Raw genomic sequence first — 26,431 nt, forward strand, 5'->3', positions numbered from 1 at the left:
GAATAAAATACCCAGGAATAAATCTAACTAAGGGGATAAAAGACCTGTACTCAGCAATCTATAAGACAATGTTGAAAGAAATTGAAGATCACACAAATAGATAGAAAGTTATACCGTACTCATGAATTGGAAGAATTAATATTGTTAAAATGACCATACTTCCCCACACAATCTACAGATTAATGCAATCCCTATCAATGGCATTTTTCACAGAACCAATGGCATTTTTCACAGAACTAGAACAAATAACTGTAAAATTTTTATGGAAACACAAAAGACCCTGAATAGCCAAAATAATCTTGAGGAAGGAGAACAAAGCAGAATGTATCACACTTCCTGATTTCAAACTATACTACAAAGCTACAGTAGTCAAAACATTATGGTATTGGAACAGAAACAGACTCCTAGATCAATGGAACATAATAGAGGCCCCAGAAATGAATACATATTTATATGGGCAATTAATCTACGAAAAATGAGGTAAGAATATGTAGTGGGAAAAAGACAGCCTCTTCAATAAATAGTGTTAGAAACACTGGACTGCTACATGCAAAAGAATCAAATGACTACTTTCTCACACTGTACACAAAAATAAACTCAAAATGGAACAAAGTCTTATATGTATGACCTGAAACCATGAAACTTCTAGAAGAAATTATAGGCATTACTCTCTTTGGCATTGGTCTATTAATACTTTTTGGACATGTCTCATCAAGCAAAGGGCAACAAAAGTGATTATAAACAAATGGAACTACATCAAACTAAAAAGTTTTGCACAGCAAAAAACAAACAAACAAGTTATCAACAAAATGAAAAGAGCACCTACGAAATGGGAGAAGATATGTGGAAATGATATATCCAGCAAGGGGTTAGTATCTAAAATTAAAAAAAAGAACTCGTGCAACTCAACATCAAAAAACAAAGCAACCCATTAAAAAGTGAACAGAGGATCTGAATAGACATTTTTCCAAAGAAGACAAACAGATGGCTAACAGGGGCATGACAAGATGTTCAACATCACTAATCAACAGGGAAATGCAAGTTAAGACCAAAATAACATACCACTTCATGCCTGTCAGCATTGCTATTATTAAAAAAGAAAAGAAAAGAAAAGAAAGACAGAAAAGAAATAACAAGTGTTGGTGAGGGTGTGAAGAAGAAAAGAAGCCCTAATACACTACTGGTGGGAATTTAAATTGACACAACCCCTATGGAAAACAGTACGGAGATTCCTCAAAAAATTAAAAATAAAACTACCATATGATCCATCAATTCCACTCCTGGGTATTTAACTGAAGAAAATAAAAACACTACTTTGAATGGATATATGCACCCCTATATTCATTGCATCTTTGTTTATAATATCTGGGATATGGAAGCAACCTAAATGTCCACTGATAGACGAATGGGTAAAGAAGACTTAATATATATGCATATATATACAACTGAATATTACTCAGCCATAAAAAAGAATGAAATCTTGCTATTTGCAACCACATGGGTGGACCTACAGGGTGTTACGGTAAGTGAAATAAGTCAGCTAGAGAAAGACAAATATGGTCCGATTTCACTTATGTGTAGAATATAAAAAAAAAATGAACAAACATAACCAAATGGAAACAGTCATATAGAGAGAGAACAAACTGGTAGTTACTAGAAAGGATGAAGAGAGGGGTTGGGCAAAATAGGTGAATGGGATTTAGAGGCACAAACTTCCAATTATAAAATAAATAAGTCATGAGGATGTAATGCACAGCAGGGGGAATATAGTCAATAGTATTATAATAATTTTTCATGATGACAGTTGGTTACTAGACCTAATGTGGTAATCAATTCATAAAGTATATAAATGTTGAATCATAAGGTATATAAATGTTGTATACCTGAAACTAATATAATATTGTATATAAACTATGCTTTAATAAAAAAGAAAATATTATTAGGGACATAGAAATTTCATAATATAAAGATAAGTAAGAATTAATAAATGAAATGCATTTGTTAAATCACCTGATAAACTCAATAATATAAAAATAAATTATATTTCTGAGTTTCAGCAGAAAAGAAAATCTCTGTCTAGGAATATGAAGTATGGAAATACAAAAGAACAAGAAAGGCCAAGTAATCTTAAAGAAGCACAAACCTAGATGAATTATAGTTCCCAATATAAAATATATAAGAAATTCATATGAAAAAGAGAGTACAGTATTGGTGCAAGTATACATACATTGAGCAATGCAACAAAAAAAATAATTCAGAAATAAACCAATACATATATATTCATCTGATCATGACAAAAGTGACACTGAAGTTCAAGTGCATCCTCCCACATCTGGTATAAAAAATGATCTTTATAAAAAATAGTACAAGGACAAATGGATATCCACAAGAAAAAACAATTAATCTTTACCTCTATCTCATACCATATACAAAAATCAATTCTACGTAGGTATTAGAACTAAATGTTTAAGGGTAAGCAATAAACTTTTTAGAATAGTTTAAAATATTTTGATCTAGTGGAGGCAAAAATTATTTAAATAGCATACCAAAACATTACTCAGAAAGCATAAGATTGACAAATTACACTTCATTAAAATTAAGAATACTTGTTTATCAAATGACACCTTAAGAGAGTGAAATGCAATTTTCAGAGCCAGGATATTTGAAATGCGCATGACTAATTAAATAACGATTTATAGAATGTTTGTAATTTTCTGTTAATCAATAAGGAAAAGAGATATTCCCCCATTTTTAGGGTGCAAAATATTGAACACGACTCTCAAAAAGGAGGAAATCCAATTGGATGATAAACTTGTGAAAAGGTGTTCAATTTCATTAGTATCATGAAAATGCAAGTGTGTTTACCCACACATACCAGGATGTCTCAAATGAAAATGAGTTGCAATATTATTTCAGTCTGAGGTTTATCTTCCTAACTGACCAAGAGGAAAAATCTAGAGGATGTGGAGGGAGAATAACTGAGGAAAGGAGAGCATATTTGACTCTCACCCAATGTTGCAAATGTGGAGCAACTGGAAGTCGCATACAATACTGGCCGAAGTATAAACTGGCCCAACCACTTTGAAAACCTGTTTGGCAGAGTCTAGCATATGGAATATATGCATATTCTCATTTTATACTTGCTGTGTAACAAAACACTTCAAAGCACAGTACGTAGGAGTCTTGCTTGTCTTTTTGTGACTGGCTTATTTCACTTAGGAAAAGGGAAATTGTTGTTTATGGAGTTTCAGATTTGCAAGGTGAAACAGTTCTGGATATCTGTTTATAACATTATGAATATACTCAACACTACTGAACTCTACACTTAAGTGGTGAAATGTAAATTTTATATAAAGTGTTTTGTTTTGTTTAACCACAATAAAATATATATATATATATATATATATTTTTTTTTTTTTAACATCCTTATTGGAGTATAACTGATTTACAATGTTGTCTTAGTTGCTGCTGTATAACAAAGTAAATCAGCTATAAATGTACATATATCCACATATCTCCACCTTGGTGCGTGTCCCTCCCACCCTCCCTATCCCACCCATCTAAGTGAACACAAAGCACCAAGCTGATCTTCCTGCTCTATGCAGCTGCTTCCCACTAGCTGTCTATTTTATTTTATTTGTTTCCTTTATTTTTGTGGTACGCAGGCTTCTCACTATTGTGGCCTCTCCCGTTGCAGAGCACAGGCTCCGGACGCGCAGGCTCAGCGGCCATGGCTCACTGGCCCAGCTGCTCCACGGCATGTGGGATCTTCCCGGACCGGGGCACGAACCCATGTCCCCTGCATCGGCAGGCGGACTCTCAACCACTGCACCACCAGGGAATCCCTAGCTATCTATTTTACATTTGGTAGTTCATGCCACTCTCTCACTTGGTCCCAGCTTACACTTCCCATTCCCCGGATCCTCAAGTGCATTTTCTATGTCTGCATCTTTTTATTTCTGTCCTGCCCCTGGGTTCTTCAGAACCATTTTTTTTATTCCATATATATGTGTTGGCATATGGTATTTGTTTTTCTCTTTCTGATTAATTCACTCTGTATGACAGTCTCTAGGTCCATCCACCTCACTACAGATAACTCAATTTCATTTCTTTTTATGGCTGTGTAATATCCCATTGTATATATGTGTCACACCTTCTTTATCCATTCATCTGTCGATGAACACTTAGGTTGATTCCATGTCCTGGTTATTATAAATAGAGCTGCAATGAACATTGTGGTACATGGCTCTTTTTGAATTATGGTATTCTCAGGGTATATGCTCAGTAGTGGGACTGCTGGGTTATATGGTAGTTCTATTTTTAGTTTTTTAAGGAACCTCCATACTGTTCTCCATAGTGGCTGAACCAATTCACATTCCCACCAGCAGTGCAAGAGTGTTCCCTTTTCTCCACACCCTCTCCAGCATTTATTGTTTGTAGATTTTTTGACGACGGCCATTCTGACTGGTGTGAGATGATATATCATGTAGTTTTGATTTGCATTTCTCTAATGATTAATGATATTGAGCATTCTTTCATGTGTTTGTTGCCAGTCTGTATATCTTCTTTGGAGAAATGTCTATTTAGGTCTTCTGCCCATTTTTGGATTGGGTGGATTGTTTTTTTGATATTGAGCTGCATGAGCTACCTGTATATTTTGGAGATTACTCCTTTGTCAGTTGCTTCGTTTGCAAAGATATTCTGCCATTCTGAGGGTTGTCTTTTTGCCTTCTTTATGGTTTCCTCTGCAGTGCAAAAGGGGTTAAGTTTCATTAGGTCCCATTGGTTTATTTTTGTTTTTATTTCCATTTCTCTAGGAGGTGGGTCAAAATGGATCTTGCTGTGATGTATGTCATAGGATGTTCTTCCTGTTTTCCTCTAAGAATTTTATGGTGTCTGTCCTTATATTTAGGTCTCTAATCCATTTTGAGTTTATTTTTGTGTATGGTGTTAGGGAGTGTTCTAATTACATTGTTTTACATGTAGCTGTCCAGTTTTCCCAGCTTCATTTATTGCACAGGTTGTCTTTTCTCCATTTTATATTCTTGTCTCCTTTATCAAAGGTAAGGTGAACATATGTGCATGGGTTTATCTCTGGGCTTTCTGTTCTGTTCTACTGATCTATATTTCTGCTTTCGTGGCAGTACAATACTATCTTGATTACTGTACCTTTGTAGTATAGCCTGAAGTCAGGGAGCCTAATTCCTCCACCTCTGTATTTCTTTCTAAAGATTGCTTTGGTGATTTGGGGTCTTTCGTGTTTCTCTACAAATTGTGAAATTTTTTGTTCTAGTTCTGTGAAAAATGCCATTGGTAGTTTGATAGGGCTTGCATTGAATCTATAGATTACTTTGGGTAGTATAGTCATTTTCACAATGTTTATTCTTCCAATCCAAAAACATAGTATATCTCTCCACCTGTTTGTATCATCTTTAATTTCTTTCATCAGTGTCTTATAGCTTTCTGCATACAGGTCTTTTGTCTCCATAGGTAGGTTTATTCCTAGGTATTTTATTCTATTTGTTGCAATGGTAAATGGGAGAGTTTCCTTAATTTCTCTTTCAGATTTTTCATCATTAGTATATAGGAATGCTAGAGATTTCTGTGCATTAATTTTGTACCCTGATACTTTACCAAATTCATTGATTAGGTCTAGTAGTTTTCTGGTAGCATATTTAGGATCCTGTATGTATAGTATCATGTCATCTTCTGCAAACAGTGACAGGTTTACTTCTTTTCTCATTTGGATTCCTTTTATTTCTTTTTCTTCTCTGATTGCTGTGGCTAAAATTTCCAAAACTATGTTGTATAATAATGGTGAAAGTGGACACCCTTGTCTGTTCCTGATGTTAGAGGAAATAGTTTCAGTTTTGCACGATTGAGAACAATGTTGGCTGTGGGTTTGTCATATATGGCCTTTATTATGTTAAGTTCCCTCTATGCCTGCTTTCTGGAGGGTTTTTATCATAAATGGGTATTGAATTTTGTCAAAAGTTTTTTCTGCATCTATTGAGATGATCATATGGTAGTTCTCCTTCAATTTGTTAATATGTTTTATTACATTGATTGATTTGTGTATATTGAAGAATGCTTGCTTTCCCGGGATAAACCCCATTTGAGCATGGTGTATGATCCTTTAAATTTGCTGTTGGATTTTGTTTGTTAGTACTTTGTTGAGGATTTTTGTATCTATGTTCATCAGTGGTATTGGCCGGTAACTGTCTTGTTTGGTAATATCTTTGTCTGGTTTTGGTATCAGGGTGATAGTGGCCTTGTAGAATGAGTTTTGGAGAGTTCCTCCCTCTGCTATATTTTGGAAGAGTTTGAGAATGATAGGTGTTAACTATTCTCTAACTGTTTGATAGAATTTGCCTTTGAAGCCATCTGGTCCTGGACTTTTGTTCGTTGGAAGATTTTTAATCACAATCTCAGTTTCAGTGTTTGTGATTGGTCTGTTTATATTTTCTATTTCTTCCTGCTTCTGTCTCGTAGGTTGTGCTTTTCTAAGAATTTGTCCATTTCTTCCAGTTGTCCATTTTATTGGCATATAGTTGCTTGTAGTAATCTCTCATGATTCTTTGTATTTCTGCAGTGTCAGTTGTTACTTCTCCTTTTTCATTTCTAATTCTATTGATTTCAGTATTCTCCCTTCTTTTCTTGATGAGTCTGGCTAATGGCTTATCAATTTTATCTTCTCAAAGAACCAGCTTTTAGTTTTATTTATCTTTACTATTGTTTCCTTGATTTCTTTTTCATTTATTTCTGATCTGATCTTTATGATTTCTTTCCTTCTTCTAAATTTGGGGGGTTTTTTGTTCTTTCTTTAATTGCTTTAGGTGTCATGTTAGGTTGTTTATTTGAGATGTTTCTTGTTTCTTGAGGAAGGATTTTCTTGCTATAAACTTCCTTCTTAGAACTACTTTTGCTGCATTCCACAAGGTTTGTGTTTTCATGTTTTCATTGTCATTTGTTTCTAGGTATTTTTTTATTTCCTCTTTGATTTCTTCAGTGATCTCTTGGTTATTTAATAGTGTATTGTTTAGCTTCCATGTTTTTGTGTTCTTAACAGATGTTTTCCTGTAATGGATGTCTAGTCTCATAGTGTTGTGCTCAGAAGAGATACTTGATATGATTTCAGTTATCTTAAATTTACCAAGCCTTGATTTGTGACCCAGTATATGATGTATCCTGGAGAATGTTCCATGAGCTGTTGCAAAGTGTATTCTGTTGTTTTTGCATGAAATTTCCTATAAATATCAATTAAGTCCATCTTGTTTAATGTGTCATTTAAAGCTTGTGTTTCCTTTTTCATTTTCACTTTGGATCATATGTAAATTGGTGAAAGTGGGGTGTTAAAGTCCCCTACTATTATTGTGTTACTGTCGATTTCCCATTTTATGGCTGTTAGCATTTGCCTTATATGTTGATGTGCTCCTATGTTCGGTGCACAAATATTTACAATTGTTATATCTTCTTCTTGGATTTATCCCTTGATCATTATGTAGTGTCCTTCTTTGTCTCTTGTAGTAGTCTTTTTTTTAAAGTCAATTTTGTCTGATATGAGAATTGCTACCCCAGCTTTCTTTTGATTTCCATTTGCATGCAATATCTTTTTCCATCTCCTCACTTTCAGTCTGTATGTGTCCCAACGTCTGAAGTTGGTCTCTTGTAGACAGTATATGTATGGGTCTTGTGTCTGTGTCCATTCAGCCAGTCTATGTCTTTTGGTTGGAGAATTTAATACATTTACATTTAAGGTAATTTTTGATATGTATGTTCCTGTTACCATTTTCTTAATTGTTTTGGGTTTGTTATTGTAGGTCTTTTCCTTCTCTTGTGTTTCCTGCCTAGAGAAGTTCCTTTAGCATTTGTTGTAAAGTTGGTTTGGTGGTGCTGAATTTTCTAATCTTTTGCTTCTCTGTAATGGTTTTAACTTCTCCATCAAATCTGAATGAGATCCTTGCTGGTTAGAGTAATCTTGGTTGTAGGTTTTTCTCTTTCATCACTTTAAATATGTCCTGTCAGTCCCTTCTGGCTTGCAGAGTTTCTGCTGAAAGAGCAGCTGTTAACCTTATGGGGATTCCCTTATATGTTATTTGCTGCTTTTCCCTTGCTGCTTTCAATATTTTTTCTTTGTATTTAATTTTTGATAGTTTGATTAATATGTGTCTTGCTGTTTTTCTCCTTGGGTTTACCCTGTATGGGACTGTCTGCACCTCCTGGACTTGATTGACTATTTCCTTTTCTATATTAGGGAAGTTTTCAACTATAATCTCCTCAAATATTTTCTGTCCCTTTCTTTTTCTCTTCTTCTGGGCCCCCTATATTTCGAATGTTGGTGAGTTTAATGTTGTTCCAGAGGTCTCTGGGACTGTGTTCAATTCTTTTCATTTTTTTTCTTTATTCTACTGTGTGATAGTTTTTTTCACTATTTTACCTTCCAAGTCACTTATCCGTTCTTCTGCTTCAGTTATTCTGTTATTGTTTCCTTCTAGAGAATTTTTAATTTCATTTATTGTGTTCTTCATCATTGTTTGTTTACTCTTTAGTTTTTCTACTTGTTAAACGTTTTTTCTATTTTCTCCATTATATATCCAAGAATTTGGATCACCTTTACTATCATTATTCTGAATTCGTTTTCATGTAGGCTGCCTATTTCCTTGTCATTTGTTTGTTCTGGTGCATTTTTTCCTTGCTTGTTCATCTGTTATGTATTTCTCAGTCTTCCCATTTTGCTTAACTTACTACGTTTGGGGTCTCCTTTTTGCAGGTTGCAGTTTCGTAGTTCCCATTATTTTTGGTGTCTGTCCCCAGTGATAAGGTTATTTCAGTGGGTTGTGTAGGCTTCCTCATTGAGGGGGCTGGTGCCTGTGTTCTGGTGGATGAAGCTGCATCTTTTCTCTCTGGTGGGAAGAATCTTGTCCAGTGGTGTGTTTTGGGGTGTCTGTGAACTTAGTATGATTTTAGGCAGCCTCTTTGCTAATTGGTGGGGATGTGTTTACGCCTTGCTAGTTGTTTGGAATGGGGTGTCCAGCCCTGTAGCTTGCTGGTCATTGAGTAGAACTGGGTCTTTGCATTGAGATGGAGATCTCTTGGAGAGCTTTTGCAATCTGATATGACATGGACCTAGGAGGTCTGTGGTGGTCCAATGTCCTGAGTTCAGCTCTTCCAACCAGGAGGCTCAGGCTTGACACCCGGAGAGAACCCCAAGACCCCATCAGTCACATGGCTCAGAAGAAAAGGGAGAAAAAAAATGAAAATAAATAAAATTAAATTATTAAAATTAATAAAATTATTAAAAATTAATCAAAAAATTTTAAAAGGAAGACAGAAATAAGCTAGCAACCTAACCAATAAAGAATTCCACCAATGATAATAAGTGTTAAAAATTATACTTAAAATAAAAAAAGAAAGAAATGTGCAGACAGAAGCCTAGGACAAATGGTAAAAGCAAAGCTATACAGACAAAATCACACAGAGTAGCATACACATACACACTCAGCAAAAGGGAAAAAAGAAAAAAAAAAAATATATATATATATATAAATTAAAGGAAGAGAGCAACCAAATCAATAAACAAATCTACCAGTGGTAATAAGCTCTAAATACTAAACTAAGATAAACATAAAACCAGAAACAAATTAGATGCAGAAAGCAAACCCCAAGGCTACAGTTGCTCCCAAAGTCCACCACATCAATTCTGGTATGATTCATTGTCTATTCAGGTATTCCACAGATGCAGGGTACATCAAGTTGATTGTGGAGATTTAATCCACTGCTCCTGAGGCTGCTGGAAGAAATTTCCATTTCCCTTCTTTGTTCTCACAGCTCCTGGGGCTCAGCTCTGGATTTGGCCCCTCCTCTGCATGTAGGACACCTGAGGGCATCTGTTCCCCACCTAGACAGGATGGATTTAAAGTATTAGCTTATTAGGGGGTTCTGGCTCACTCAGGCTGGGGTGAGGGGTGGGTATGGAATGAAGGGCAAGCCTGAAATGGCAGAGGCCGGCCTGACACTGCAGCAGCCTGAGGCACCCTGTGTGTTCTCCCAGGGAAGTTGTCCCTGGATCACAGGACCCTAGCAGTGGCAGGCTGCACAGGCTCCAGGGAGAGGAGATGTGGATAGTGACCTGTGCTTGCACACAGGATTCTTGGTGGCTGCAGCAGCCTTAGTGTTTCATGCTGGTGTCTGGTGTCCACACTGATAGCTGCAGCTTATGTCTGTCTCTGGAGCTCGTTTAGGTGGTGCTCTGAATCCCCTTTCCTCATGCACCCCAAAACAATGGTCTCTTGCCTCTTAGGTCAATCCAGACTTTTTCCCTGACTCCCTCCCCATTATCTGTGGCACACTAGCCACCTTCAGACTGTGTTCATGCAGGCAACCCCAATCCTCTCCCTGGCATCTGACCTCCGAAGCCCAAACCTCAGGTCCCAACACCCACCCAACCTGTGGGTGAGCAGACAAGCCTCTCAGGCTGGTGAGTGCTGGTAGGCACCAATCCCCTGTGTGGGAATCTCTCTACTTTGCCCTCTACATGCCTTTTGCTGTGTTCTCCTCCATGGTTCTGAAGTTTCTGCCCTGCCCATCCCCTTGTCTCAACCAGTGAAGGGGCCTCCTAGTGTGTGGAAACTTTTCCTCCTTCACAGCTACCTCCCAGAGGTGCAGGTCCCATTCCTATTCTTTTGTCTCTGTTTTATCTTTTTACTTTTGTCCTACCCTTGTATGTGGAGACTTTCTTGCCTCTTGGCAAGTCTGAGGTCTTCTGCCAGAGTTCAGTAGCTGTTGTGCAGGAGTTGTTCCACAGGTAGATGTATTTTTGATGTTTTTGTGGGGAGGAGGGTGATTTCCACATCTTAATCCTCAACCATCTTGAAGGTCCTTCTAGTTATATAATTTTATCTTTAAAGATAGAGATTAAAAACACTGACCCTAGACACAGGCATCCCTGTGTTTGAGTCACAGCTCTGCCTCTCTTACTGGCTTTGTAATGTGGCACCACTTCCTTTACTTCACTCAAAAAAATATTTCTTGCTGTGTGGGCAGGCTGCCTTAGGACTGGCTGATCTAAGCTGAGCTCAGCATAATACTATGCTTCAAGCTGCATGTCTCTTGCATTTGGCCCCTTTTGATGGGTTGGAATCCGATTTGCACCAGCATTTCTATTCTACATCCCAGGTTTAAAAGGACAAGGGGAGCTATCTTATGGTGATAGCAGAAAAACAGCAATGCTTCTTTTGGCCAAGACTTGGAACTAGTGAATTAGCCCTTCTGCCCACATTTCATTGGCTAAAGTAAATATCAATACCAAATCAAAATTCTTGGGTTGGGAATGATGTTCTGTATCTAATTAGAGTGATTACAATGTCACAGAGCAGAATACATAGAAAGAGATAAAGAGCTGTGGCTAAAAATTCAATCTACGGTAGTAATCTACTACTCAGCAATTCCACTGCTAGTATAGACCAGATTGAGTCATATGTTACTAAAAGATAGGTATAACTACGCTCTGAACAGCACTTTTCACTATAGGCTTAACCTGGAAATAATCTAAATATTCATCACTAGTATAACTAACAAATAAATTGAAGTGCATTCATGTAATTTAATGTTATACAGCAGTAAAAATTTACCACTGTTATTAATATCATGGCTAAATATCACAAACATAATTTGCATGAAAAAAGCCAAAATAAAAACAATACACACTATATAATTGCATGCATATATTTTTTAAAATGGTGAAGTCAATATATGCTGGTAGGAGTTAGAATAATGGTTCCTCAGGCAAGGGGATGGGCAATAATCTGCTTCTAAATCTGGTTGTGGATACATGGGTACACCACTCCGAATTCACATATACACTTTGATGTGTATTTCTGTGATGTATGCTACCCTTTAATAATATGTGCTTAAAATTTAGGAAAGAACCAACTTGAAAAGGCTAAACTGAAAAGACAACAGAAAAGGATTAGTGGACAATGTAAGGTACATTGATATAAATTATGTATTTTAATATACAGAGTATTATTGTTTCCTAATTGTTTCCTACTCCATGAATACATTACAACACCATGAGGACAAGAACTATACCTCATTCATCCTTTCATTCCCTGAATGTTCAGAAAAATGTAAGTCATAGAGTGTTATTCACCAATTATATATTTAATTTAATTTTTTTTAATGTTCCACTTATAGTAAAATTAGGTACAATAAATATGAGTGAATAAATAAATTTCTACAATAATTTTGATTTCCCTCTGTAATCTGTTTCAATATGAGTTACTTCCTATTATTCCTAATAAGAAATTAACTTATACCAATATCCACTTGTATGCTGTTTTAGACATTCCTTCCTGTTATCTTTTGTGACCTGTCCTCCACCTAATAACACACTGGTTGGCTGTGGGCCATCTTGGCCCAGAGACAACACAGAACTTAAGAGATTTGACACTTAGAATGAACTACCTGTTTCCTCCTCTCCCCTCCTTCACAACTATTCCCCTTTCAAGTTGTGGCTTATCCTCCTAACTGCACAGGAGGAGGAATCTAGTGGATTTTGAAGCAGAACAACTGAGTAAAGGAAAACATGTTTGACTCTCATCCTATTGGCTTCTCTTGGGAGATGCCTGTAGAGAAAAGAAGTAAGATAAACTCCTCAAATTCAGACTGCCAGAGAGAAGACAAAGTGAAAATGTGGAAGAATACTGAGAATAACTTTAAAAGAAGAAACTATTGGGAAGAGGAGGGAAAGGAAAGATGGGTGATGTGGGATATCAGATGATTTTGAAGTGCACATTGGAGCAAGATAACAGAAATTGAAGTAAACCTGACAGGGCCTGAGTCACATTCATGTTGGTGGTGTGGAAGGGAGAAGAGATATGAGCAATTGGACTGGGATGTTTTGTTTTGTCATCCCTAACTCCTGAGGCCTTGAAGAGGTTGTAGAGTGGGAATTGCACGTGGGGAAAGTCTGGTCCAACTTAATCCAGAGGAATGATTCAGGTAAACTGGAGATCTGGGTGGGCTGAGAGTAGATAAATAAGCCTACACTTTCCACTTAAGCTATAAGGCTGATGTGTGATATGGTCACATTGTTTGATAGATCTTCTTTTATTCTGCTTGGATAGCCAATGATGATTTATGGTTTAACTAATATGATCAGTACTTCTACTGGAACTACTGTTGGAAATCACATCCTTCAGGTGTTTTATATTTGAGAACAATATGACTTGATTATGTTGTCTCTTGAATTAGCTAGTATGAATTTTAATGTTTAATTTTGAGAGTAAATTTAATATATATATTTGCTCACTATATACATTTCTGTATAATGACCCTTCCCAAATTCACATTAATATATCTTTACTTTACTTTGGTTCTAATTTCTTATATTTTTACATAATACATTTATGCTTGCCTTAATAGTACATATTTTAAGTCATCTCAAATCCCACATGGAATACAATAGAATCTTATAATTTAAGATTCTTTGGGTTGCAAATAAAAGATAATCTAACTTAAACTGGCAAACTAGCAAAAAATAAATCTCTTGGTTTAAGAAAGATGAAAAGTCCAGTGGTACAATGGTCCTAGCACCATATTTGGTAGAACTCAAAGAGTCATCCGCGGTCATCTGGATGTATCTCATAGCTCTTCTTATTCAGTCTTGGCTTCATTTTTAGCCTAAACTCAGCTGTCTCTGACAACATCAGCTCACAAAATCTAGTCCAGAGGAAGAAATAATTCACTTCTTTGGACGTGAAAACAAAAGATGGGAGACTGAATCTTGTTCCTGATTGAACAGACTTGGATCATATGCCCATCCTGAACCAAACATTATAACCAAACACTACAGGGAGAACTCAATGTCTTGACTGACTTAGTACAGATCATCTGCTCCCCCTGAAATTTCAGGATGAATCAGTTGGATGAGAATGAGAAAAAATGTTTTAAAAACAAAAGAAAGTCGAGGTACTATAAGTAGTGGGAGTAGCCATTTGTATTTCTTTTTTGAAAAAAAATCTCTACTCAGTTTCTTTACCAATTTTTAAATCAAGTTATTGTTTTTGCTATTGAGTTGTATGAGTTTCTTATACATTTTGGATATTAACCCCTTATCAGATACATTGTTTGCCAATCTGTTTCCTATTTCACAGACTGCCTTTTCATTTTGTTGATTGTTTCTTTGCTGTGCAGAAGCTTTTCAGTTTGATGTAATCCCACTTGTTGATTTTTGTTTTTGTTACTTGTGCTTATGGTGGCATTTCTAAATACTTGTTGCCAAGACAAATGTCAAGAAGCTTTCCCCCAATGTTTTCTTCTAAGAATTTTATGGTTTCAAGTCTCATGTTTAAATCTTAATCCATTTTGAAATGATTTTTGTGTATGGTATAGCATAAGGGTCTAATTTTATTCTTTGGCATGTTGCTATCCAGTTTTTCCCACAGTCATTTATAGAAGAGGTTATGGTTTCCCCATTTCGAAGACATACAAATAACCAACAGGTATATGAAACCTATTCACATTGCTAGTCATCAGGAATGTGAAAATTAAAACCATAGTGAGATTCACCTTATATCTGTTAGAATGACTATCATCAAAAAGACAAGATAACAAGTGTTGGTAAGGATGTGGAGAAAGGGGAACTCTGGTACACTGTTGGTGGTAATATAAATTAGTACAGCCATTAGGGAAAATAGTATGGAAGTTCCTCAAAAAACTAAAAATAAAACTACCATGTGATCCAGATATCCCACTTATTGGCATTTATAAAGAATTGAAATCAGAATCACAAAGAAATACCTGCATTCTCATGTTCATTACAGCACCATTCACAATGACCAAGATACGAACAGCTTAATGGTACACATCAAAGAAAATGGATTAAAAAATGTGGATACAAAAAAAAATGTAGATTAAAAACATAGAACACAGTGCTATTCAGCCTTAAAAAAGAAGTGAGATCTTCCATTTGCCACAATATGGTTGAACCTCAAGGATGTAATTCTAAGTGAAATAAGCTAGATACAGAAAGATAAATACTGCATGATCTCCTTGTGTCTGGAATCTAAAATAGTCAAACACATAGAAGTAGACAGTACAAGGGTGGTTGCCAGGGGCTGGGGAAGAGGGGGGAAATGTTAATTAAAGTGTACAAAATTTCAGCAATATAAGATAAGTTCTGGAGATATACTATATAGCATAGTACTTACAGGTAATAGTACTGTATTGTATACTTAAAATTTGCTAAGAAGATAGATCTTATGTTAAGTTTTCTTATCACAATTAATAATAATAGTAATAATAAAGTTGGTGAGAGAAAACTTTGGGAGGTGATGCATATGTCTATGGCTTTGATGGTGGTGATTGTTTCATGGGTGTATACTTACATCAAACTTATCAAGTTATATACACTAAATATGTACAGCTTTTTACATGTCAATAATACCTTAATGAAGTAGTTTTTTAAAAAATTACTGTGAGCTTGGACTGAATAATGGATATCAATAACAAAAAAATGTTCAGCATTCAGATTCAAATATATTAAAGTCCACTCTTCTTAATTCTTACTTCTTTATGGGCATTATTTCTTATTCTAAATTATTTTTTATTCTCATTTTGTTCTCACCTTTGCTCTTAATATCATTATTTCTTCATCTGTCGATACTTATGAGCTCCTATTAGGCACCAAGCCATTGGTAGGTGTCTTTAACATTCATTGACATGAGTGATGTCATTAATTCCTGGCTTAGCCACAAGGCAAGTGGAAACTAGAAACTTTGGAGATTAGAAAAGTAATAATGGTATTTTTGTTTAAACCAAAAGGTCATTTATATTATCAGGGTATCGCTGTCTCTGACCATTCATTCACCCAACATTCAGCACATATTTATTTAGTGACTCCTATATATAACAATACACTGCATTAGTTTCTGGATAATGGAATAGAGAGGTAGAAAAAAAAATGAATTCAGTGGTTAATGGTGAAATGAGTCTCCTTTCAGCTTATTCTGACTAGGACCTTCACTACAGAAAACAACTTTGCTCAGTTGGCCCTCTCAGCCCGACAGAAAGCTGCATTCCTAATCGTAAGTGCAAAAGGACATTTTAAGCTAAACAAACATATTTTATAATGTACCTATCATCATGAATTTTGTGTGTAATTACCTTTTCATCCCTTTGGTAACATAAAATTGAGAAATCAACTTAAAATTTGTCAAATTTTCAAAAATTGCTGCATCTGAGCATGGCTTAGAGCCTTCTACTCCCCAAGCCCTAATGCCCGGGCTCAATTTGAAGCAGTTTGGCATTTGATGACTTGCCTCTATTTTCCACAATCAACTCAGCTGTTTAATTAAACCCAGTGCAATGTCTCCATGGCAATGACTCTGGCATCAGGAGACCCACAGAACTGCCCTTTACCAATAAATTCAATGAAAGTGCCAACTGCTCTATGATCACTATTAGATATGACTTGTGGTCTTTGGTCAATTGGCACAAAAAGTTGAGAAGAAACAGGTTACATTTTATTTTGGTCGGGGTCTAAGTCCCCAGACCATCATCATATCTCTACCCCTGAGTAGAGATCAGTAGCTCCTGCCCCATTTTGATATTTTCCCTTCAACTTGCATTCCGTCTCCTGTATCCTCTGTGCCTCTGGCTTCTCTTAGGGACAGAGAGTGGCAAATGGGGGCCTATCCATGAATAACAGGCAACCATGTTGGACTGAGCACCTACAGCAATGAGAAACTGGACAATGGAGAGGGAATAAGAGTAAACATCTATCCCCCAGCAGGACCTGTCCTTTCACTGCTCAGGTAAGAGACACAGAAGGGAGATGGGCCCAAGCTGGTGCAATGCCAGTGAAAGAAAGAGATAGCCACAACTAAGAATGTGGACTCCAAATAATGTTAACCAGGATTAATGAAGCTTTAATGTGATTTTTTATAAAACTATGCATATAAATTTTATACATATCCTGAATTAACTGACTCACTGCTCTTCCTAAATTTACACAGACACTGTCTTGGTTCTGATTTAATTCAACGGTGCACTCAAAATTTTCCTCACAAAATCTTTTGTTTCCTTATAGTAAGAACATCTAACATGAGATCTACCCTCTTAGTAAATGTTTAAGTACACAGTAGCATAATGTTAGCTATAGGCACAATGTTGTACAGCAGATCTCTAGAATGTTTTCATCTCACATAACTGAAACTTTATATCCAATGAACAACCACTTCCTCTCTCTCCCTTCCCCCAAGCCCTGGCAACCACCATTCTACTTTCTTCTTCTATGAATATGACTATTTTAGATACCACATACAAATGGAATTTGTCCTTCTGTGACTGGCTTATTTCACTTAGCATAATGTCCTCCAGGTCCATCCATGCTGTCACACATGGCAGGATTTTCTTCTTTTTTAGGGCCAAATAATATTCCATTGTATGTATGTATGTATATATATATATATATATATATATATACAAAATCTTAAATCACAATCTTTTTTTTTTTTTTCAGAAATGGCTATATTAGGTGAGATCTAGAAAAAAAATTACAATACCTAATCCAGGTTTGAGAACTTAGGGAGTACTCTGAAAATAATTTTACTTGGCAGATATAAAGACACAGAAACCCTGTCTTTGGGGAACATAAAATCAGAGACAGTCAGAAACACTACCACAAGGTCATAGAGAGCAGACTCAGGAAGAGAGCCAAGTCAATATCTACATAATAAACATCTTCAGGAGGCAGCACAATACTGTGGGAATCCCATTCATCTGAAAAACAAAAGTCATCTTTTCTATTGCTAACACATTCACCGAGTTGCTTTCTGGTCTTGGGATATTCACAGTACTGAGGCTTAATTTCTTCTTCTGTCAAACGAGACTACTAGGCTAGATCTTTAAGGTATCCTACAGCTATAACACTTATGACCCCAGCTTTCTGGAGATCGAGTAAGAGACAAGGACGAAAAATGTAATATACCTTCCCTAGTTTGGGGGAAGGGAAATCATCTTTATCCTATTAAACCCTTCCTGAAATCAATGGAGTACACCAAGCAGTATGAGAGTAATATTCTCAAAACTGTCTTCCCCTTTTCAACTCTAAATTATAATTACAAAACTAACATTTGTGTAACACTTGACCATTGCAATGATATTTTCTCATTCATTTTGAAAAAACCTTGAAATTTAGATTAGCAGATATCAGAATGAATCCCATTATAAAGAAGAGTAAAGTGATTCAGACATGTTAAAGTCCTGGAGCTATTACACAGTGGAGCTGGGACTTGAGCCTGTAACAAAATTGTAACAGGAATCCTTTTCTTTAAGTACCTTCCTCTGAAAGGAGGGTGACAGAATGCTGTTTTCCCTTTCTCACCAACACACATACACACACACAAACATTTTACTCCTATGCAAATCAGAAGATCTATAGTCTAGTGCTAGTTTCCCAGCAGTGTGAACTTGAGTAGAGCTCACAAACACTTTGATTCTCAAATTACTCTTCTTTATAGTGAAGATATTAAAAGTAATACCTACTTCATGAGATCATGGTGGCCAAATGAGAAACTATGTATAACAGTATTTTCACCCTGTCTGCACTATGAAAAATGTGTGATAAATGATAATTCACATTATATTTCTATACAATGAATCTAAATTTTGGTTAATAAATTAATACCAAAATTATGTCCTATTTTTCTTCCTGGAAATATTAAAAGCAATACTGAGTACTGATACTTGGGATGATGATCCCTAAAGAAGTTAATTGAATTGAGTTGTTTGTTTTTGAGTTTGTGGCCCCATTGTAAAGGTTTTGGTAAAGAAAGAAAAGGAAGAAAAAGGGAGGAAAGGTGTGTCTCTCTTTTCACAGCCCTGTGTAAATTTAGGTATTTCCTTTGTAAAAGAGATGTATCTCTATGACAGCAAAACAGCAGGTACTTGTTCAATTCTGAAGGCAAATCAACATTAAGGAAAATATTAATCAGCTTTATCCCAATGTTTACATAAATAGTGCCACCGAGGCTCAGTCTACATTTTTATCAAAATGTTTATAGATAATATTCAAATACTATTTTTTCTTCAAAGATTTCCATGAAATTGTTTGTTTTTTCCTCAACATTTTCAGACACTTTTTGCTTGTTTCTTTATGGTGTTTATGATAGTCTGTCTTGTAATATGGCTAACTATTTGATTCTCTCTCCTCTGAGAAAGGAAAAATTATTTTATTCACATTTATAACCACAGTGCTTAAAACATAAAATGATAAAATCATAAAATATGAGAATTATGAAACAATCTACTCCAAATTTTAAGAGCTCAATAAAGAGTTGAGGTTGATTTCTAAATATGTAAATTAAAACATATATAAAGTAGGCATCATTGTGGCACATATATACAATGGAATATTAGTCAGCCATAAAAAGAAACAAAATTGAGCTATTTGTAATGAGGTGGATAGACCTAGAGTCTGTCATACAGAGTGAAGTAAGTCAGAAAGAGAAAGACAAATACCGTATGCTAACACATATATATGGAATTTAAGGGGAAAAAAATGTCATGAAGAACTTAGGGGTAAGACAGGAATAAAGACACAGACCTACTGGAGAACGGACTTAAGGATTTGGGGAGGGGGAAGAGTGAGCTGTGACAAAGCGAGAGAGAGGCATGGACATATATACACTAACAAACGTAAGGCAGATAGCTAGTGGAAAGCAGCCGCATGGCACAGGGATATCAACTTGGTGCTTTGTGACCTCCTGGAGGGGTGGGATAGGGAGTGTGGGAGGGAGGGAGGTGCAAGAGGGAAGAGATATGGGAACATATGTATATATATAACTGATTCACTTTGTTATAAAGCAGAAACTAACACACAATTGTAAAACAATTATACCCCAATAAAGATGTTAAAAAAATAAAATAATAATAAAAAAAATTATAACCTCAGTTACTTTAAAAAAACAAAAAAGGCATCATTGATAATTATAGAGTGTCCATAATGAAAAACCTCTACATTGTCATTTGTATGTGATTAAGTTTAACTACGTTTTATATTCTATGTTTATCCTATAACCCACCCCCAAAATAGAAAATTTAGGATACCTCCTTTGCTTTCTACCAGGTATAGATAACTGTCTGGGTGACTCTGACTACAGAACAACCAGATACCAAAGAACTTGTATGGAACTTCAAGATCAGTAACACTTGCTTCCCTTCCAGTGCAGAACAGGACTCCATGTAAAACCTAGTTATTTTTAATCAAGCTTGAAGAATTCAGAAAAATGTTAATCTCTCTTAAATCCACCCCCACCCTCAAGAAAGTACAGAAAGGCAGCTTCAACAACTTGCCATGAGTTAAATGCTCATTATATCATCGATGAAAATATTTCTGATTTTAATCCCTGTATAACCACAATAAAGTGATTAGAGGGAAATATTTATTGAGCACTCACTATGTACTGAATTAGTCTCTTCTGTATACATGATTTCAATTAACTTTCACTGTAACCTGGAAGGTAGGAATTACTTTTCTCACCATACAAATGAGAAAATGGAGCTTAGAGAATTTAAGATCTTACCAAAAGAAAATGCCAGAGTCAGGATTAAAGCTTATATCTAAGTTCAAAACTCCTACATTTTATTCCTATATTACTCAATTTTACATGTGTTTGTAAGGGTAAAATTCAAGATTATATAGGTAGAAATTTATTAGTAGTCCTGAGAATTGAGGATCCTGGAATTAGAAAGATAACAGTAATTATTTATTAATAAATATACCTTTCAGGCAATAAAAATCCTGTGTTAAGTACTGAACAAAGAACCAGGGGGATAAGATGGAGAAAGAGAAGATTTGTCTCTTTCACAAGGTTTGGGTTGGGGAGATGAGAAGGCATAACTATAGAATCAGAAAATATAAGGGACAGGGCAGCATTTTACAGAAGACAGGAGATGTAACTGTGGTTACCTGAACTCTTACACATCTGTATGAAAGTCATAGAAATTAAATAGTGCTCAGACTCATGATATTTTTCCAAGAATGCTTTAATTCAACATTTCTATAACAGATGTCAATAAACTCAGCAATAAATACAAAATAAATTTTCCAAGGCTACACAAAAGAAATTGTCTCCTCAGTTTTCTCACAATTGCAAATGCATATCTATTACTTCAACCACATCGTTTTATAACAATCTCTTCTTTTGAATACGTCTCACCTTTGAAATGTGAGCAACTTGAGGGCTTGGACCAAATCTTTTATATGGACCAAATCTTTTAACACATACCTAGCGCCTGACACATTGTTGTATTCATTCTCATTAATAATTGTTGAATAGTGCCTGATATTCTTGATTTAGTGGTTCTCGTCTAAGGTAGAGTATGATGACATTAATTTTTGTTATTAATATCAGCTAAGATATAATTTTGAAAGGTATACTTTTTAAAATGGGATAAACTCAAGGTCACTTTACAATTTCCCTCCCATTTATTTGCATTCTGGTATGTTCTAGACAGTTGCAAATGTACTAGGAATTGAGAATAAATCTATGTACATAGAATTCCAGTGACCAGATGCTCTTTTCAGTGCTAGTTTTCTATTATAAACTGAGATTTTCCTTTTGCTTTGAAAGGGTAAAACTTAGTTCCATGTAGTACAGAAATATTTAGAAATTTATGATCTTGTACAATCTTCATGGCCAGGATCAGGGAACACTGAAGATTCTCTTACTCTGTGAGTTCTGGGAAGAACATGGTGATGTGAATGTGGTATGTAACAACATACCATGTTAGCTTTTTTTATTTATATGACAATTTTTATTGAGAAATTATTAGGCAATTAAAATGGTTCTAGATGCTGAGGAGAATTTAGATTAAAATGCTTACGATTCTCTTCTTACCCTCAAGGATAAAACTCAATGGAAAAGAAAAAAAAACACACTATCTCAAACTTAAATAAATAACAAATCAAATTGGCAATCAATGTCTTATGTGAATTCTGAGGAATAAACAACTCCTTTATGAGGACATTCCAAGGAAGCTTCCAAAAAAAAAAAAAATAGACTTTGTTGAGGCTTCAGAATAATGGTAAAATATTTGTAAAGAAAAAACTGGTTAACAAATTAACATGAGCAACGAATAGAGGCAAGGAAGAATACAGCATATTGCACAACAGTGATGCATCCCATAATGTCTATGAGTAAACACTGAAACATTGTTTAGCTCCCAAAAGGAGACCTTAAAAACCATAAAGACTTTGCACTTTGTGCTATAGCCATGAGTAAAATTTTTGAAGAGGTGAGCAATAGAATACAATTTATATTTCAGAAGATCAGTCTGACATCAGGGGAAAGATGGACTGAAGAGATGTGAGAATGGTGATGGGAAAGATAACCATAAGGTGATTTTTGTAGGCGTTAATGAAAGGTGATGAAAATGGACAAGAGGCTTGAAGAAAGATTGGGGTTCTGTCTGTAGGAAGAAAGAATCTGAGATAGGCATTGGAGGATGTGTAGAAGTATTCCATCTTGGAGAACTTTTTCCAGATTTGGGAACAGAATACATATACAGAAGCAAGAGTCAGCTTAATGAGCATTTAAGAAGGTGGAGTTGATGATCCATGTCAGGAAGTAAGGCAAAAAGAGTTGGATAGAATGTAGGTCTAGAATATGGAGAGATTAAACTAAGAGTAGACATTTAGGTATAAGCAGAGGAATAATGAAAAACTATTGAAGATTATATATAAAGTCATAAATAAGGTAATATATAAATGTAGTGCATTCAGATGATTTATTTTGCAGCTGCAGGAAAGTGGGAGAATATGAAGGCAATAAAATTGAATGGGCTAGCTTTGCAGAGTAAACTTAGAGTAAGAGGCTGAGAATTTTAATAGCAGCCTCATCCTTGGAATGGAGATGAAGGAATAGTTAAATCTGAGAAATGTCAAGCAAATTTTCCTATAGTATTAAAAATACTGGGGAGACTCAAAGTTGGATGCACACTTTGAATAATTTTAGATACTTCTTCATGTCTTACAAAAACTGGAAAGAGGAGGAATGAATTAGAACTCAAAACCTGAGATCACATGATATGATGATCAATATAGTGATCATTCTAATGATTCTTCTAGTTTTCAGGGTGTTTTCTTGGCACTTTCTTCTCTCTCAGATTGTCTCCTGATGATCTGCCTTCCACGGAGTGGGTCAATGAGACCTTGGTGAGAGAGTTTGTCTTCCTCGGCTTCTCATCTCTGGCTGGGCGGCAACGGCTGCTCTTCATTGTCTTCCTGCTCGTCTACATGTTCACCCTGGGCACCAATGCCATCATCATTTCCACCATTGTCCTGGACAGAGCCCTCCACACCCCTATGTACTTCTTCCTTGCTGGACTCTCCTGCTCTGAGACTTGCTACACCTTCGTCATTGTACCCAAGATTCTGGTTGACCTGCTAGCACAGAAGAAGACCATCTCCTTCTTGGGCTGTTCTATCCAGATGTTTTCCTTCCTCTTCCTAGGTTGCTCACACTCCTTCCTGATGGCAGCCATGGGTTATGATCACTATATGGCCATCTGTAACCCTCTGCGTTACACAGTGCTCATGGGTTATGGGGTGTGTGTGGGACTTGTGGCTGCTGCCTGTGCCTGAGGCTTCACTGTCTCACTGGTCACCACCTCTCTGGTATTTCACTTGCCATTCCACTCCTCCAACCAACTACACCACTTCTTCTGTGACATTTCTCCTGTTCTCCATGTAGCATCCCACCATACCCACTTTAGTCAGTTTGTCATTATCATGCTCTGTGCATTGGTCCTGGTTATCCCCCTGTTATTGATTTTGGTATCCTGCATTCACATCATCTCTGCTATACTCCAGTTTCCTTCCACATTAGGCAAGTACAAAGCTTTTTCCACCTGTGCTTCTCACCTCATTATTGTCATTGTCCATTATGGCTGTGCCTCCTTTATCTAACTAAGGCCTAAGTCCAACTACTCCTCAAGCCAGGATGCTCTCATATCAGTATCCTACACTATCCTAACTCCATTGTTCAATCCTATGATTTACAGCTTGAGAAAAAAAGAGTTCAAATCAGCTCTTCAAAGAGTTGTGGGAAGAACAATTTCTCTGCCACGACATTAATCTAGATTCTGCTCTTTTCAAGTAATAAAACATAAAGTATGTGGGAAAAAATTCCCTGAGCAAAAATGATCAAGCAATTGAGAACAGTGTTCAAGAACAGAGATCATTTCTCATTTATTTCCAAATATAAAAATAAAAAATAATAGCTTCTTGCCATGATCACATAAATTATTGCCTATTGAAGTTTTTTCAATTGATCAAAAAATTATGGATGGCTAACATTAGGATGTAGGAATACAATTACATGTTCAGAATTCTAGGCTCTGGCAAATGCCATTACCCAATCTCAGCCAGAATGGAAACCAATCCTACAAAATATTGTGCAACCCTAACTCTCCTGTCTCTATATCTCTCCCTTTTCTGGATGTTTCCTGAGTCTCAGTCTTTCAGTATAGTCAGATAACAGTTTTTAAATGAGATAACATTTGTAAAGTTATAATATTTGGTGCATAAGTTATATCTAATTAATGTTCAAATAAGAAAATTATACAAAAAGTTTTCCACCTCTATGTTTCTATTACTGGGAGCTGGGTTTTTTTCTGATTTTTTTACACATTGGTACAAATCTAATTTGGTCAGCATTCCTTAAAGATATTCACAAGGGCATAGGTTAAAGAGAAGACCTAAAATCATGCAGAGTTGTCAGGAAAGGCAGGTTAAGCTTAAACCCATTTTATTAAATAGTAACCAAATACAAAAGTCTGTGTAAAGAGCAAACAGTTTCTGTTGCACGAATCTCCGGAGTTGTCATGTGCATTTCCAGCTAGAATTCGAATTAGACATTTTAGTTATCTCTCCTTCCAACAGAAAGGAGAGCAGACAAGGAGCTCCATGAAGAGAGCTTCTTCCTTGCTTTATATATTTTTTTCAAGATCAAGTTGTTAATAAAGGTCTTCTGACTGAATCATTTAATTTCTTAGTCTTTTCTTCCACCAGTTTCCTCATCAATGACATATATTTTCAGGGGTTGAAGGAAGAGGGAAGGAACTGGATGTTTTATTCACGGGCCCTCTTTTATTGTGGAGTGCTGAGCTTGTCTGCTAAGAATATAATTTCTTCCATTTCTCTGAAGCTTGAGACTTCCTGAGGGTGGGGCCTGAAGGTCACAGAGACCAAAACAAATTTAATTTCTTTGGCCACCAACTTCTCTTTTTCCTTGGGCCCATTGCTCACCCAGACTTCTAGCCTATCAAGTCATCTCATGAAAAGGAAATAAACTGATAACCCTTAATGTGAATCAGTTTAATGTGTTAATTTTTCAAATTTACATTTATGGGCCTCTGTTTTAAAATGTCACCATATTTGAACTTTAGAGCATCCCTTGGAAGTGTATATTATAACCTACTTTTTATAGATGATAAAACTGACACTCAGAAAATTAAAATGTCTTTCCTATTACTGAGTAGAATTAATACTGATTCCACAACACTCACTTCCTTTTTTAATGCTCCTGCAATGCTCTCACATGACCCTTTGTGAAGACTATGATTTTCTTAATTAATGGAGTTCAAAATGCATAAGTATTCATCTTCAACAGTAGGTTAAACCATATGACATCTGTAGAAAATATATACTGATAAGTATGAGGTAAATGGCCTTTATATCATATGGTATAGTTAATCCCTATCCTAATGTAATATGGTGTTGAGAGAAGGGGAACAAGAAAAACTCCCAACTTTTGCTTTGTTCTTTTCCAAGACTTGTGGCTACCATCATTTTGAGCCAGATAGCAGAACACCCACAAGTGGGTAGGATCACTGTTTGTTAGAAGGTTATGTATATTAGAATGACTCTCCTTCTGGCATTTTATTCTGCCTCTTTTTATTTTTTCATGTGACCAAAGAATTAATTTGGCTTTGGGCCTGTGCTCATGGGTTAGAACTAAACATCTTGCTCTCCTTCCTCTTTTCACACACACGCGCACACACACACACACACACACACACACACACCCTTGGTTAATTTTAGCTCCCCTTTTTAGTCGTATGTAACTTGCAGGAAAGAGATAAGATCTTTGGATTTGGGGTTGGCTTTAGCGAGAAAATAAAGCCCCTTCAGCCTTCAACTAGGCCACGTATTCCAGCTGAACTTACAGAGAAATCTGCACTTAAGTTTCAGGCATAAATTCAACCAATAATAATAAATTGGTATGTTTATTTCCTATTCATTATTGTCTCATATATATAAATAAATATATAAATATATATATAAATATATATATATAAATAAATAAATATATATATATATATATATATATATATATATATATATATATATATATATATATAT

At 35.8% G+C, this 26,431-nt stretch overlaps 1 protein-coding gene across 1 annotated transcript; it reads left to right on the forward strand.

The window, feature by feature from the left end:
* Positions 1-475: 475 nt before the first annotated feature.
* LOC103090147 (olfactory receptor 10K2-like) lies at positions 476-24,142 on the forward strand. Its single transcript, XM_082931112.1, is given in 2 exon segments — positions 476-480; positions 23,173-24,142. Coding segments are annotated over 2 exon segments (975 nt in total).
* Positions 24,143-26,431: the final 2,289 nt, after the last annotated feature.

This window comes from Lipotes vexillifer, unplaced genomic scaffold (assembly GCF_000442215.2).
Source record: "Lipotes vexillifer unplaced genomic scaffold, Lipotes_vexillifer_v1.1 scaffold238, whole genome shotgun sequence".
Taxonomy (NCBI): domain Eukaryota; kingdom Metazoa; phylum Chordata; class Mammalia; order Artiodactyla; family Lipotidae; genus Lipotes; species Lipotes vexillifer.